At 42.5% G+C, this 14,987-nt stretch overlaps 2 protein-coding genes and 1 non-coding gene across 3 annotated transcripts in view; all 3 read left to right on the plus strand.

Annotated features, from left to right (window-relative positions):
- The window catches only part of UBN2 (ubinuclein 2), a 92,203-nt gene extending 83,228 nt beyond the window's left edge, over positions 1–8,975 (plus strand). Inside the window, exon 15 of the mRNA XM_088834685.1 lies at positions 6,897–8,975. Coding sequence (XP_088690811.1) covers positions 6,897–6,935 — 39 coding nt within the window. The 3' untranslated portion in view covers positions 6,936–8,975. The remainder of the gene's footprint in view (positions 1–6,896) is intronic.
- Positions 8,976–13,646: 4,671 nt separating this feature from the next.
- On the plus strand, positions 13,647–13,719 carry TRNAR-CCU (transfer RNA arginine (anticodon CCU)). The gene has a single exon. It is a non-coding gene; the product is annotated as a tRNA-Arg (tRNA).
- A 472-nt stretch (positions 13,720–14,191) lies between these two features.
- LUC7L2 (LUC7 like 2, pre-mRNA splicing factor) overlaps positions 14,192–14,987 on the plus strand; it is a 70,039-nt gene continuing 69,243 nt past the window's right edge. Inside the window, exon 1 of the mRNA XM_055421351.2 lies at positions 14,192–14,493. Coding sequence (XP_055277326.1) covers positions 14,356–14,493 — 138 coding nt within the window. The 5' untranslated portion in view covers positions 14,192–14,355. The remainder of the gene's footprint in view (positions 14,494–14,987) is intronic.

Below are 14,987 nucleotides of genomic sequence, written 5' to 3' on the forward strand. Positions count from 1 at the left end.
ATTCTGGGTGCTCGAAGGATTGCATTACATTGCAGGTGAGATCATGAGCTTTTCAAAGGGCAGTGACAGGTTTCGGCTCATATGATAGTTCTTCCTCATCGGAATGTGCCCTGACGTGGCTTGTTTTTTTCTGTCTCTGTGTATATTTACCTTGTCCGTGTCCCTGTCTGTCCCTTCGCTATTTCCCCACTATCATTTTTGTACTAGGGTGGCACAGCGTGCAGAACAGCGACATTAGACTTGGGCTCTGAGGTCCCCTTTATGAAGGTGGCACTTGAGACCAGATGTGGCTCTCCGTTCAGCCTCCTCATTTCTGCAGGGATAATTCTCAGTGGTGGGTTTTGTTGTTGAATTAAGAGACAAGGTATGGAAAGCACCTAGCATAGTGCCTAGCACATGAGAACTAATACAGGGTGGCTACTATTATTCTGTCTTTTCTGCCTCTTCTTTTCCCCCTGGTAAATTCATGCTTCTTCTTGCTCTAATTTTCCAAAATATATAAGTGAAACCAGTATTTTAAAAAAACCTTTAAAAATGTATATTTAAAAGTATAGGAGTGGATAGATACCAGTTAAAATTCTTCCATCACAAGTGTCAATCCCTTGGCATAAAAAGTAAAGGGAGGCTGCTCTAAAAGTCTATTAAGCAAAATAACGGAATCTTTTGGTTCATGTAATGAGCAGTCTAGAGGTAAACCTAGCTTTGCTGCTGTTCAGTTGCTGATCCGCCTCACACTCTTTGCAACCCCGTGGACTGCAGCCTGCCTGGCTCCTCTATTCCTTCACTGTCTCCCAATATCAAAAATTTGAGATTTTGCTCAAATTCATGTCTGGTGAGTCAGCGATGCTATCTAACTATCTCATCCTCTGCCACCCCCTTCTCCTTTTGCTTTCAATCTTTCCCAGGATCAGGGTCTTTTCCAATGAGTTGACTCTTCCCATCAGGTGGCCAAAGTATTGGAGCTTCAGCATCAGTTCTTCCAGTGAAAATTCAGGGTTGATTTCCTTTAGGATTGACTGGTTTGATCTCCTTGCTGTCCAAGGGACTCTCAAGAGTCTTCTCCAGCATCACAGTTCAAAATCGTCAATTCTTCGGCGCTCAGCTTTCTTTATTGTCCAACTCTTACATCCATACATGACTACTGGAAGAACTAGCTGTGACTATACAGACCTTTGTCAGCAAAGTGATGTCTCTGCTTTTTAATATGCTGTCTAGTTTTGTCATAACTTCTCACCATCCACACTGATTGGAGTCCAAGTCACCACTTCTACTTTCTCCACTTGTATTGAAGAGAAGTAAAGCTTGAAGTAAAGCCATGAAGAGAAATAAAGCTTTATCCAGTGATTCAGTTTCACCTCTGTCTCTGCCCTTGCATTCAAAGTGTCAGGTTTCACACGTAACCCTCTGACAACTACTGCCTCTCATAGTTTGCTGCTGCATTTTCAAACTGTATGTCAGTATGTGTTGTATATAGGTTATGTCTGCTTTACTGTACCGCAAATGCAAAGCAGTGCGTTAATTGTGTGCCTTAATCCATAGCACATGGTTTTCATCTTTTAATAGAAGCTTTCATTACATTTTATGATGAATTAGGTTTCTCCTTCCTTTCTTACTCCCCCACTCCCTCTATCCCAAAGGTACCCACCCTTAGTTTTGATACGCTTCTTGTTCCGCTTCTTGTTCTTCATTTAAAAAAATCCTCTTTCATGTCTTCTAGTAAAGCTTTTAAATTTTCTCTGTAAAGGTATTGTTCATGTATTGATTTCTAGGTACTTTAGATTTGTTGTTTTTACAAATGGTTATGTTAATCTCTTATATTCTCTAGTGGTTTTCTTGGGAATCAATGCTTTTGGTTTCACAACTTGAGTTAGTATCCAGCAGCTTTACTCTCTTCTTCTAATTACTTGTCTGATTATTAATTTTTTAACTAAGTTGATCATATAATTACAAATAATGGCCAGTTAATTTCCTCTTCCAATTTTTTCACTTTTTTTTTTTGGTCATGCCATGTGGCTTGTAGGATCTTTGTTCCTTCATCAGATATTGAACCTGGGCCCACGTAGTGAAAGTGCCAAGTCCTAGCCACTGGGCAGCCGGGGTCCCCATCTTTGTTTCTTATTTTAATGGGAAAATTTTCTCTTTTAAGTATACCATTTATTCTATATTTTTGGTATATAGTTTTTATGACGTTAAAATTCTGTTCCTAGTTTTCTGGAAATCTTGTTAATATGAGTTGACTTATGTCAATTGCTTATGACATAATTGCTTATGTCTATAGCACCTATATATGACCAATCCACTTGTAGACAATTTCTTAGAAGTATATTAAAAATATTTTTATTAAAAAATATTTTTATTATTATAATCTCTGTTGCATCTGTATTTGTTTTCCTGCTCTCATTGTCTGTTTTGTTTATGTGCATCTTCTTCCTTTTCCTTTGGTCTTGGCATATATTGAGTGAATATATGTTCATTATGGTTATATCTATTTTTTCTTTTTTTTTTTCAATTGAAGTATAGTTGATTTACAATGTTGTATTTGTTTTGGTTATACCTTTTTGATATATTTTTCTTTTCAACAATATATAATCTTCCTTTATGATATATTTTTGCCCTAATATTAAATTTAATATCCAAGCTATCTATATCCTGAATAGTATTTCGTTGTATGAATATATTACATTTTTATATATCCATTTATTAGTATAGATACTTGGGCTGTTTCCACTCTTTGAATATTATGAATAATGCTGCTGTGAACATTTGTGTATAAGCTTTTGTGGAATATCTGTCTTCAGTTCTTTTGTATATATACCAAGGAATGGTATTCCTGGGTCATATGGTAACTTTATGTTTAATTTTTTTTGAGGAAACATCAAACTGTTTCCCACAATAGCTGGACCATTTTACATTCCCAGCTGATGTAAAATATTAGCTGTTATAGTGTACAGTATAGCGATTCATAGTTTTTAAAGGTTCTATCCCATTTATTATTATGAAGTATTGACTGTATTCCCCGTGTTGTACAGAATGCCCTGCTAGCTTAGCTTGTCCCTAAGTCTGGACTCTCCCCACTCGTAACCACGCTGTGTTTGTTGAGTCTGCTTCCTTATTATAGTCACAAGTTTGCTGCATTTTTTAGATTCCATATCTAAGTGATATTATACAGTTTTGTCTTTCTCTGACTCATTTCACTTAAGCAGGAGGGCTTTCAAAAAGACTTTTTGTTTTGTGAATTTTCTAAGGCCTTGTATGTTTGAATATATCATCTTTCTGTCCTTACATTTAAGTAATAGTTTAACTGTATATAATACTCTTAGGTTATTTTCCTTAGGAAAATATATTCTATGTTCACTTAGAATATATAACTTCACCAGTTTTCTTGTCTCCATTGTATTTTTTAGGAAGACTAGTATAAATCTAATTATTATGCTTTTGTGAACTTTCTGCTTTTTCTCTCTAGAAGCTTTTAGCATTTTGTCTTTTTTAAATTTTTTATTTTTAATTTGAGAATAATTCCTTTACAATGTTGTGTTGGTTTCTGCTGTCCAACAGTGGGAACCAGCCATAAGTATACACATATCCCCTCCCTCTTGTGTTCTTAAATATCATGTAATATGTTAAAATTTTGATTTTTCCATAATTTTTCTATTTGGTGCTCCATGAGACCTATGGAGTCCTTTTTAATTTTTGAAAGTTCTTACTTATGATTTATTTTTTTTTGTAATTAATTTATTTTTTATTGGAGGCAAATTATTTTACAATATTATATTGGTTGGTTTTGCCATACATTGATATGAATTCGCCCCGGGTTTACATAAGTTCCCCCTCCTGAACCCCCCTCCCACCTCCTTCCTCCCTTTATCCTCCCTCTTACTTATGATTTAAGTGAAAAGAAAGTGAAGTTGCTCAGTTGTGTCCGACTCTTTGCGACCCTGTGGACTGTAGCCCACCAGGCTCCTCCGTCCATGGGATTCTCCAGGCAAGAATACTGGAGTGGGTTGCCATTTTCTTCTCCAACCCCTTCCCTAAATCCATTTTCTCTCTTTCTGGGTGGGATTCATATTGTTCAGATATTGACTTATTATTTCTTAAATGTTCTTTCATATTTTCCATCTCTTTCCAATACCTTCTAAGAAAATTCCTTGAGCTGATCTAGATTATTACTCATTTTTCAGCTAGGTAGCCATTGTTTTACCCACTGTATTGGGTTTGTTCAGCTATTACATATTTCATATATATTTCCATTTAGTTCTATGTAATTGCTTGTTTCTTACTATTATCCTGTTTGTGAGGACCTTTATTATGCTTAAGTTTTTGATCAGTGTTGTTCCATTCTGGTTTGTCTAGCACGGTATGTTCCATTTATTGTCTCCCTGTTGTGATTATACTCCTCAAATATCTCATTTTCATGTGTGAGCTTATTTTTTCCTGGGTTTAGCAGCATTCTTAGCTGGTGAAGTGTACTAAAGAGAGAGGCCAAGGTCAGGGCCCTAGCATGTGCTTAGTGGGTTGGGAGCATCAGACCCACGAAGTTCCACACACCAGAGTCAGATCTTGAACCAACTGTAGGTCCAGTCCTACAGTTTTTCTACTAACTTGCTTAAACTGGCTTATTTCTGCATGTGTTTGGTGATTTCTTCTTCTTCTTTTAATATACCTCTGCACTTTGGGCACTCTTTGAGGCCTGGATTTAAAGTATGTTCCTCTAAAGAGTATTTGAGTTTGCTTCTTCTAGGTTTCTAGGGACATTACCATTCTAAGACCACTTCTAACTGAATGTTCAGCTTAAGGATTTCAAGGCCACAGAGATAGGATGACTTCTAGCCACAGATGCATATGAGTGGTTGCTGCTGGTGGTGAAGAATTCTGGTATAGAAGCTTTTCCCCACATGCCACCCAGCCCTGAGCTGAGACAGAAAAGTCTCCTCTCGGAGAGGTCAGGGATATTGTTTTCATTCCCAGCAATAAGGTTAATTGTTGGGGGTGCCATCATTTTGTAAGAGTTTATGATCTGACCCGGGCTTCCCTGGTGGCTCTGTGGTAAAGGATTGCCTGCCAATGCAGGAGATACAGGTTCAATCCCTGGGTTGGGAAGATACCCTGAAGGAAGGAAATGGTAACCCACTCCAGTGTTCTAGCCTGGAGAATCCCATGGACAGAGGAGCCTGGCAGGCTACAGTCTGTGAGGTCCCAAAGAATTGGACACAACTGAGGAGCTTAGCAACATGATCTGACCTCCCACCAAGGTGATCTGAGGCTTCCTCTTTTTTTTTGGATAGACTAAGGCAAATTAGAGCTTCCCTTGTGGCTCAGCTGGTAAAGAATCTGCCTGCAATACAAGAGACCCTGGTTCAATTCCTGGGTTGGGAAGATCCCCTGGAGAAGGGAAAGGCTATCCACTCCAGTATTCTGGCCTGGAGAATTCCATGGACTGTATATAGTCCATGACGTCCCAAAGAGTCAGACACGACTAAGTGACTTTCACTTTCACTAAGGCAAATTAAAATCCACACTCTAGGCCACCAGGGATAGCAGGCCACCAGGATTATCTCTCAGGGTAAATGCTACATTTATTGTTCCCTTTCTTCCTCTCTGATTTCTGGTTATTCTGGCTTCTTTTACTCATTCACACTTTGAAAAAATATTTTTATGTGTATGGAAATTTCACCCAGCACTTTAAGGTGTCTTATATTGAGATTTCTCTGCACATCTAATCTTCCACAATGTGAAATACAAGAGTCTTAGAGTAATCTTCAACTTCTAGGAAATATTTCAAAATGTCAGCTAATACCTTTGCACAAAGATTTTCACACCAGCACTGTGTTTAATCAAGAAAATTTAGAGTTCATAAATATCTAACAATAAAGGAAGTGTTAATAAAATTCCTTCTAAATTATATTTATGGGGAATTTTTATAAGGATATTTTTATGATGTCTTCATGATAAGAGATTAAAGGTATGATTTCATATTGCAAAAAAAAAAAGAGTCTTATACATAGTTTCATAAAAATAGCTGTCTCTATGTCAACATAAGTTAAGGTCAAGGTCCCTGTCCTCAGTCGTGTCTGGTTCTTTGCGACCCCATGGACTGTAGCCTGCCAGGTTCCTCTGCCAATGGGATTCTCCAGGCAGGAATACTGGAGTGGGTTGCCATTCCCTTCTTCAGGGCATCTTCCTGATGCAGGGATTTAACCCACTCCTTTTGCGTCTCCTGCATTGGCAGGTGGATTCTTTTTTTTTTTTTTATCATTTAATTCTTTATTCAACAAATATTTCTGGAGGGTCTGCTGCAGCCTAAGCATACTACAGCAGTGAAGAAAATTGAGAGTGAAGTTGCTCAGTCGTGTCCGACTCTTTGCAACCCCATGGATTGCAGCCTAAGAGGTTCCTCTGTCCATGGGATTTTCCAGGCGAGAATACTGGAGTGGGTTGCCATTTCCTTCTCCAGGGCAGGTGGATTCTTTACCACTGCGCCACCTGGGAAACCCCATAAACATATATAATATTGAAATTTAACAAATCAATAAGATTATACTTAATATGTAAGGGCAAAGAAACTGCCTGTAATGCAGGAGACACAGGTTCAATTTCTGGGTCAGGAAGATCCCCTGGAGAAGGGAATGGCAATCCCCACTCCAGTATTCTTGCTGGAAACCCCCATGGATAGAGAAGCCTGACGGGCAACAGTCCATGGGGTCGCAAAAGAGTCGGACATGATTTAGTCACTAAAACAAATATTAATAGTTCTGTATTAACTGTACGTTCAGGCAGTCCAGTTCACTAGCCATGTTGCCTGCAGTGCCTCAGGCATCCTGGTGAAAGAACGGGGGTTCCATAAGGAAGGTCTGACAATGGTACCTTCATTTACTAAAGTGGGACTCTCTCTGTGTCAGTTTCACCAGAAACCCCAAAGGCCGAGAACAAAACAGTAGGTGCCAAGTCCATCCACGTTCTAAAGGGAAAGGGAGCTAGATTACCTGTGCACCACGTGCTAAGAGACTGTGAAGCGGATCCTGGGAAGCACTAGCTCAGTGCTGGGACGGATGAGCTGGCTTGGCACCTGCCTCCAGGCTCCATGAGAGAAGATTCCTTCTGGAAGCAGTTGTCAATATGCTGGATGTTTCCCTTCTGCTGCCCAAGCAGGAGAGGGTGGGGATGCTTCCTCTTCAACTCGTGCCAAATGAGGGGGCCCCTCCACAGGACCATTTGGAGGGCTTGACCCATTTCCGGTGGAATCTGAGGGACACAGGAGTCTGACTCCTTAAAGTCTAAAGACAAGTGAGGAGTAGGTGACTAGCGCCTGGAGAAGACAGAAGAGGAGAGAAGGATGCGTGGGGAGTGTGGCATGACTGCATGTCAAAGTTCCCGAGTTCCTGTGGGTCTGATGTGGTTCTCAAGAAACGGAATCAGATTTGCTCATTTTAAGAAGGAACCCAACCAAAGGGAACACCTGGATGGATGAAATGACTTCAGTGGAGGGGCGGGTCCTGGAAACTAAGCGGCCGGTGCAGGCATCCTGAATAACTAGAGAAAACACGGCCCACAAGGGACTACAGCTGAGAGATCCCCAGAGAAAGAGAAACTATTGAGCTATAAAAAAAGAAGCAACACTGGAATCTGCTGCTCCTTGAGGACACGGACACCAGCTTATCTCTCTACCAACGAAAAAAAACCTCATCTCCTGTCCTTTGCTGCAACTGCTACTGGAACAGCAGCCAGCAAGGAGGCAAGAGGGAGTGAGAAGCAGAAATGACACTGACCCTGATCCCCCTTCTCTTCACATTTCCAGGCTGGAGGAGGAGAGAAATGTTAAATCAAAACTGGCATTTGCAGTTTTGATCTGATACTGGATAAGACTGGTTCATACCTTAAAAAAGACTGTTTTTAAAATGATAACTCTTTAACCTGTTTGTCACCGAAAAGAAAAAAAGCCGTGAATTTCATCCAAGCATAACAAATCATTACAGCAAGTGTGTAGGGGCACTCCTGGTGTAGGGGCACTCATGAGAAAACAACATTGCTTTCTGTTTATACAAATCCAGCTTGTTCCAGGAAGAGGTTACATTTGAAGAGCGGGAGAGTAGTTCAGGGGAGATGGAGAAGTAGGCTGTATCCTGCAGTCCTAACTGCTCATCTTCAGCCTGTGGCAGCCTCAGCTGACAACGGGGAGAAGTTTTATGGAAACAAGTTTGGAGTTTTAATGTTAAAACAGGTTGAACTTTTTAAAAACCAAAGCGGGGTTGGGGGGGAGGGAAGAAAAAAAAAATCCAATTGCCTGTTACTCCCTGGAAAAGCTATGAGAACCACCCACGATTTCATGCCAGAGAGGAAGAAGTCCGTGAGCAGCAGTGGCAGGAGGGATAAATTGCATTTTGCTTACATCTAGCAAGTCTGGCTTGCTGGTTAATAGTCACCTGTGCTTCTGAGTGTTATACTGCAGTCTGTATGCTACAGGATGTTATTGGTAAGGTTAATGTTTAAAAGTAAGACCTTTAAAAAGCAGAAACTACTATGTAATGGGAAGTAGACTACATAAAAATAACATAAGCTACACTGAAGCAATGATTAGCTTGCTGAAAAGGATTTACAAGAGCTAACTTAAAATTTACCTGTTTTTCTTTTACAAAAGGGGTGAGTGTTTCTCATTTGCTGTCCCTTTCTGTGATAACAAGAGGCTCAGGAGTATGCTGCTGTGTGGGCTACAGCCTGGTTTTTGGCAGCCAGCATTCATTCCTACATCCTTTTATGTATCACAGGGATTAGAATTATGGAAACATTTCCCAAACTCCTTGCCTTCGAGGTTCTGGATGTGATTTCTTTCTGCCAGATGTATTCATAGGGTATTTTGTAGATGGGAGGGAAAAGCGGCAGCGCCTAGCAAAATGGGCCGTTCATGGTAGACTTAAAAGTTCTCCGTGGCTCACATATAATCTCCTATTAGCTCCTATATGAGTACTCGGGGGTTGGGGGAGCAGCTCTGATCAGCACTGGAGGTCCTGTTTTTTCCGACCTGTGTAAGAGCAGCAACCTCCCAATACTCTGAGCTGCTGAATGTGAGTGGCAGCTTCCCCTGACTCCTGCGGGCCCTCTAAGAGTGCCATCGGGCATCTCAGTGCCCTGCACGCGACTGCTTTCTGCTTGAAAAGCCTGCAGTGGTTTCTCTTGTTCTGATTCATCCCTGATGGATACAACTGCCTAGCTGATCTTCTGGAAGAAATGAACATATTTAAAGGTTCCCTTTAAGTTAAAAGTAATTTTTTAAAGCTGTAAGTGACTGCCTTTTAAAAAGAAACTCATGCAACGGAGAAATTTGAAAATGTATGTTTAGAAATGTTTATCACTATGTGATCTTGTTGCCCCAAATGTGTTAGACCAAGATTTTCAAAATAATAAAACATATTGTATTATACTGCATTTTCAATAAAGTATATTCATCTTTCTTTACTGAGAGAAATTGGGACTTTTTTTACTGTTAATAAATACAATAAAAATGTTTTCAAAATACTGTTTTTAGAACATTTTATTTCTACTTTGTGTAGGTTTTAAATATATATACTACACTAATCAATAGTACATGTATGTAATTTTTAAATAAATACAAAGACTTATGGGGGAGGCACAAGATTTTTACCACTGTGGATACACAAAGTAGTTTAGAAATCACTGCCTTGTGACACATGTTTCTAGAATCACAACTGATGGAAGCAAGTGCCTACGTATGTCTCATCTCAGAATCTCCCTCTTTCATTAGTCCCGTCTCTTTCTCACTAAAATTTCCCCCAGATGCCCACGTGCATGGCCAGGTAGCCAGTCACTGCTGTAGTTGCAGAGTTAAGACTAGACCTCCAAGGGTCTGTTCTACCATTTCTCTGGGCATAGAAAACTTGTCCCAGAACTTCTCCTGTTCCTCACAGAGCTTGAATGACAGAATAATGGTGGTCTCACAATGGGTGGGAAATGGAGGCAGGGTCTCTACTTAAAGTGTGGGTATACACACACACACACAAGCTGAAGATGCAGCTTCTGCACATCATTAGTCTCTGCTCAAATGTCCTTACCTTATCCAGAAGGACCGCCCAGAATCTGTAACAGGTCTTAATCCCCTGCCCCTGGCTTTATTTAGTTATTTTTCATAGCACTCCTCACCATTTGGCAGATTTTATGTTCTGCTTGTTTATTTGCTTATCGTCTGCCCCTTTCTAGAATGGGAACTTCCATGAGTAGAGGAAAGGTTGACCTATACTACTTGTGCTTTTGTTGCCCTAGCATCTAGAAGTGCCTGCCTCATAGTAGAAGCTTAATACAAATTCATTGAATGACAAAGTATTTGCTTTCCCAGCCACCTCTGACCAGCATGGGCACATGACCCAGGCCATGTTTAGTAGAAGTACTCAGCCCAGAGCTCTGACTGTTAGGTAATGACTTTCTCCATTCTGGCACAAGTTGGAGCAGAGGAGCCAGTTACGGCCAGTGTCCTGGAGCCACAGCTTTGGTGCCAGCCACAGCTTTGGTGCCAGTGTCCCTGTGTCAGCACTGCAAGCTGCAGTGACTCTGCCTGCTGCTGTTTTCACTGGACCACATCTGGAGCAGGCTTTTAGGTGAGGTTCTTGGCTGTGTAGCTTCCAAACCTGGTCTCGAACCTTACCCAGAAATTCTGATTATGATCCCACCTCTTTTTCATAAAAATCCCTTTTCTGCTTTAAAACTTTTTTTAAGTTTAAAAAATAGGCTTTGGAATTAAGACTGCCTGAGAGCAAATGCTGGCTTTATCACTGAGCAGTCAGTAAAGCTGACTAAACCATGAAACTGCCTTGAGCTTGTTCCCACATTTCAAAGGAGGTAAAATCAGAGTACTACCTCATAGGGTCCCCTGAGACGTTGCCTGTGAAATCCCCTGGGATACAGTGTGCAGCCTGGCAACCTTAGGTTTATATAAGGTCAACAGAAGTTTTTTATTCGACAAACAGTATTGGTTTTAACTGACTGCTAACACTTTTAATTAAAGAGGCGTTGCATTGACTGATTTGGTTTTCTGTTGACACACAGTTATTCTAAAATTTAGTGGAATTTATTCTCAAACAACGGTCATGTTATTTTAACGTTTTTTTGGGTTGACTAGATTCATCTGGGCAATTCTCTGCTACATATGACACCAGTTAAGACTATCGTAACTTGTGGGTGCTACTGGATTGGAACATTCAAGTCGGCCCACTTCCCTGGTTGGTAATTAGTGCTGTCAGTTGAGAGCTCAGCTGGGCCTGTCTCAGGATTCTTCTGTGAGCCCTGTGGTTTTCATAGCATGGTAGCTAGATAAGAAGCACACTGTGAAAGCTAACAGTTTTAAACCTGGGGTACCATAGAAGTCCCAGAACATTCTTATTAGTTAAAGCTGGTCACAAAGCCTGCTCCGATTTAAGGGCAGGAATGGTGGGAAGGATGGGTAAAATGCTTCACCTCTTGTCATAAGAAACAACGTATGTATGAAAGGGGAAGCTTGTTAGGAGGCCGTCTTTGGTGACCAGTGGCTACACAGAACTGATATGATTATCTGTTTACTCTGTTCCGTTCTGTTCCATCGCTCAGTCGTGTCCGACTCTATGCGACCCCGTGGACTGTAGCCTACCAGGCTTCTCCGTCCATGGGATTCTCCAGACAAGAATACTGGAGTGGAGAAGAGTCCCTTAGCAGTTCAGTAAAAAGGAACTCAGAATTATGTCTTATTGCCCCTTACCATAACATACCAACAGTTATTGAAAACCTACTTTCAATTCTTCTCCTTTCTCAGAGCTGTCTTAAATTTGCAACATCTTTGAAACCTGGATAAACAAATTTCAATTAAGGGGAGAATATCTGAGAGATGGGACTACCAGACCACCTGACCTGCCTCTTGAGAAACCTGTATGCAGGTCAGGAAGCAACAGTCAGAACTGGACACGAACAACAGACTGGTTCCAAATACGAAAAGGCGTATGTCAAGGCTGTATATTGTCACCCTGCTTATTTAACTTATATGCAGAGTACATCATGAGAAATGCTGGGCTAGATGAAGCACAAGCTCAAATCAAGATTGCCGGGAGAAATATCAATACCTCAGATATGCAGATGACACCACCCTTATGGCAGAAAGTGAAGAACTAAAGAGCCTCTTGATGAAAGTGAAAGAGGAGAGTGAAAAAGTTGGCTTGAAGCTCAACATTTAGAAAACTAAGATCACGGCATCCGGTCCCATCACTTCATGGCAAATAGATGGGGAAACAGTGGCTGACTTTATTTTTGGGGGGCTCCAAAATAACTGCAGATGGTGACTTTAGCCATGAAATTAAAAGACACTTACTCCTTAGAAGGAAAGTTATGACCAACCTAGACAGCATATTAAGAAGCAGAGACATTACTTTGCCAACAAAAGTCCGTGGAGTCAAGGCTATGGTTTTTCCAGTAGTCACCTATGGATGTGAGAGTTGGACTATAAAGAAAGCTGAGCACTGAAGAATTGATGCTTTTGAACTGTGGTGTTGGAAAAGACTCTCGAGAGTGTCTTGGACTGCAAGGAGATCCAACGAGTCCATCCTAAAGGAGAGCAGTCCTGGGTGTTCATTGGAGGGATTGATGTTGAAGCTGAAACTCCAATACTTTGGCCACCTGATGCAAAGAGCTGACTCATTTGAAAAGACCCTGATGCTGGGAAAGATTGAGGTCAGGATGAGAGGGGGACAACAGAGGATGAAATGGTTGGATGGCACCACCGACTCAATGGACATGAGTTTGGGTAAACTCCGGGAGTGGGTGATGGACAGGAAGGCCTGGCCTGCTGCAGTCCATGGGCGTCGCAAAAAGTCAGACAGGATAAGCGACTGAACTGAACTGAAGATATAGGCAACGGTCAATTTAGGTAGGGTCCAGCGGTCTTAAGTTTATCTTACTGGCAACGGGGAGCCACTGCGAGATTTTAAGCAAGGGGTAATGTCGCTGAGACTCAGAAATGAATTGTCCAATTTATGCAACTAGATAAAGAACCAAAATAAACTCCTAGTTGTTTCCAATTAACTAATTCTTAATGCATTAACTAATTCCACATCCCTGCTGTCCCATGTTTCCCACTGAGCCGCCAACTCAGAACGGAAGATAAACGTTTCTAACTGGCCCCTTACTCTGCGGAAATGGCCTGAGTTTCAACCGGAAACAGAAAATGACCGCCACAAACGCCACCTAATGGCAGGATGGCGGGCAAGCTAAGTCCGGAAAGCCGCAACGCCGGAAGGGGCCGGCTGTTTCCGGAGAAAACCCAATGCGACAGAAACTCTAAAGGCAAATCTCGAAGAGTCGGCCAGCGTCCCAAGAGGGTTCGGCTCCGAGACGTCGTAAGTGCGCTTCTGCGCAGGCGCGGGGGTACCGCGTAGGAAACGTGTACATAAAACCGTGCGCGCGCCCGTTCTCCGTCCGGCGCGTCGGTGCTGCTTTCGAGGGCAAAACCTTTGGAGCTGTAACGCGGGATTTTGTTTCTTGAACTACAACTCCCAGCATGCCTCGCCCCCTATTATTGGTACTAAGTGTGGTTTCCTAGGATAGGTTAAGAGGAAACGCTGACATGACGTACCAAGAAGGAAAAAAATTGAAAACGTTGTTTGAGCGCGATATTCACAGAAGCCCCAGTGGCCTAATGGATAAGGCATTGGCCTCCTAAGCCAGGGATTGTGGGTTCGAGTCCCATCTGGGGTGGCAAAATTTTCTTGCATTTAAAATGAACTTTTCAATAAAACTTTTGCCTTTTCCCCTTCTTAAACACTTACAGCGACATATGCTAACTTGATTTTACTTTTTAAAGATGGGAAGTGTGTGCGTGGTTTTTCTAGGTTTGGGGCTACAGTTTGTGAGAATCAATAGACTCCCATTTCCTTCTAAGCCGTGATCTCGTTAAGATTTTGGGAAAGCCAATAGGTTGAATTTTGATATCCTCTTTAGAAATAAAATCTCAAAGTTTTCTATTTTTAAATTGACACCCACTTGCGATATGCCCTCATTTTCTCCAAGTTCAGCGGTGCTCCGTCAGAGAATGGCGTCTGACATGACGCAGTCAGGAAACGAACATGGACCTTTTCTCTCCGGCAGGCTTTTTCCAGGCCATTCAGTGACACTCGGCTTTCGTTTGCTTTCCTCTTAACACCTCAGGAAGCCGCTCGGCGTTCGATTAACGCTGCTCGGCTGAGAAGGGAAGTGAGACATCCCACTATGCTGCGATCGGTAGGGGGAGCCTGCAGACTGGTCCTAGCCCTACCATTAAGCGGCTGGGCAGGGGGTGAGGGAGTAGGAGGGTCGTAGGGGCGCCGTCCCGCAGCCGACTCCGACGACGGGGAAATGGCGGCCTTAGGGTCACCGCTGCGCACTTGGCGAGGCCTTCTACGGGAGCTGCGCTACTTGAACGCCGCCACAGGCCGACCCTATCGCGACACCGCGGCCTATCGGTACCTCGTCAAAGCTTTCCGTGCACATCGGGTACGGAAGCCCGTGTCCGGGTGCTCCAGCGTCCCCTTTCCGGGGAGGGAGGGAGAGTCGGGTCCGGGCGGGATGGAGCGCGCCTGGCCTTAACCCGCAATTCTGAGGACCCGGCTTCCTCCAGACAGACCCAGGCTCTAGGCCCTGGTCTAAGACCTAAGCCCAGGGACTCAGCAAGGACCGGCGGGAGAGCAAAGTCGTCCTAGGGTGGAGCCGTCCCTGGAGATTCCCCTGTGGGAAAGTTGGAGCAAAGTGAAATGGAAGAAACAGAGGGACAAGCAGAAAGATGAGTGTAGGGTTACTGCTGCTGCTGCTGTGTCACTTCAGTCGTGTCCGACTCTGTGTGACCCCATAGACAGAAGCCCACCAGGGTCCCCCGTCCCTGGGATTCTCCAGGCAAGAACACTGGAGTGGGTTGCCATTTCCTTCTCCAATGTGTGAAAGCGAAAAGTGAAAGTGAAGTCGCTCAGTCGTGTTCGACCCTTAGCGACCCC

The sequence above is a fragment of the Moschus berezovskii genome, chromosome 3 (genome assembly GCF_049115385.1).
Source record: "Moschus berezovskii isolate FMDL1 chromosome 3, NW_MosBer_1.0, whole genome shotgun sequence".
In the NCBI taxonomy this organism is placed as follows: domain Eukaryota; kingdom Metazoa; phylum Chordata; class Mammalia; order Artiodactyla; family Moschidae; genus Moschus; species Moschus berezovskii.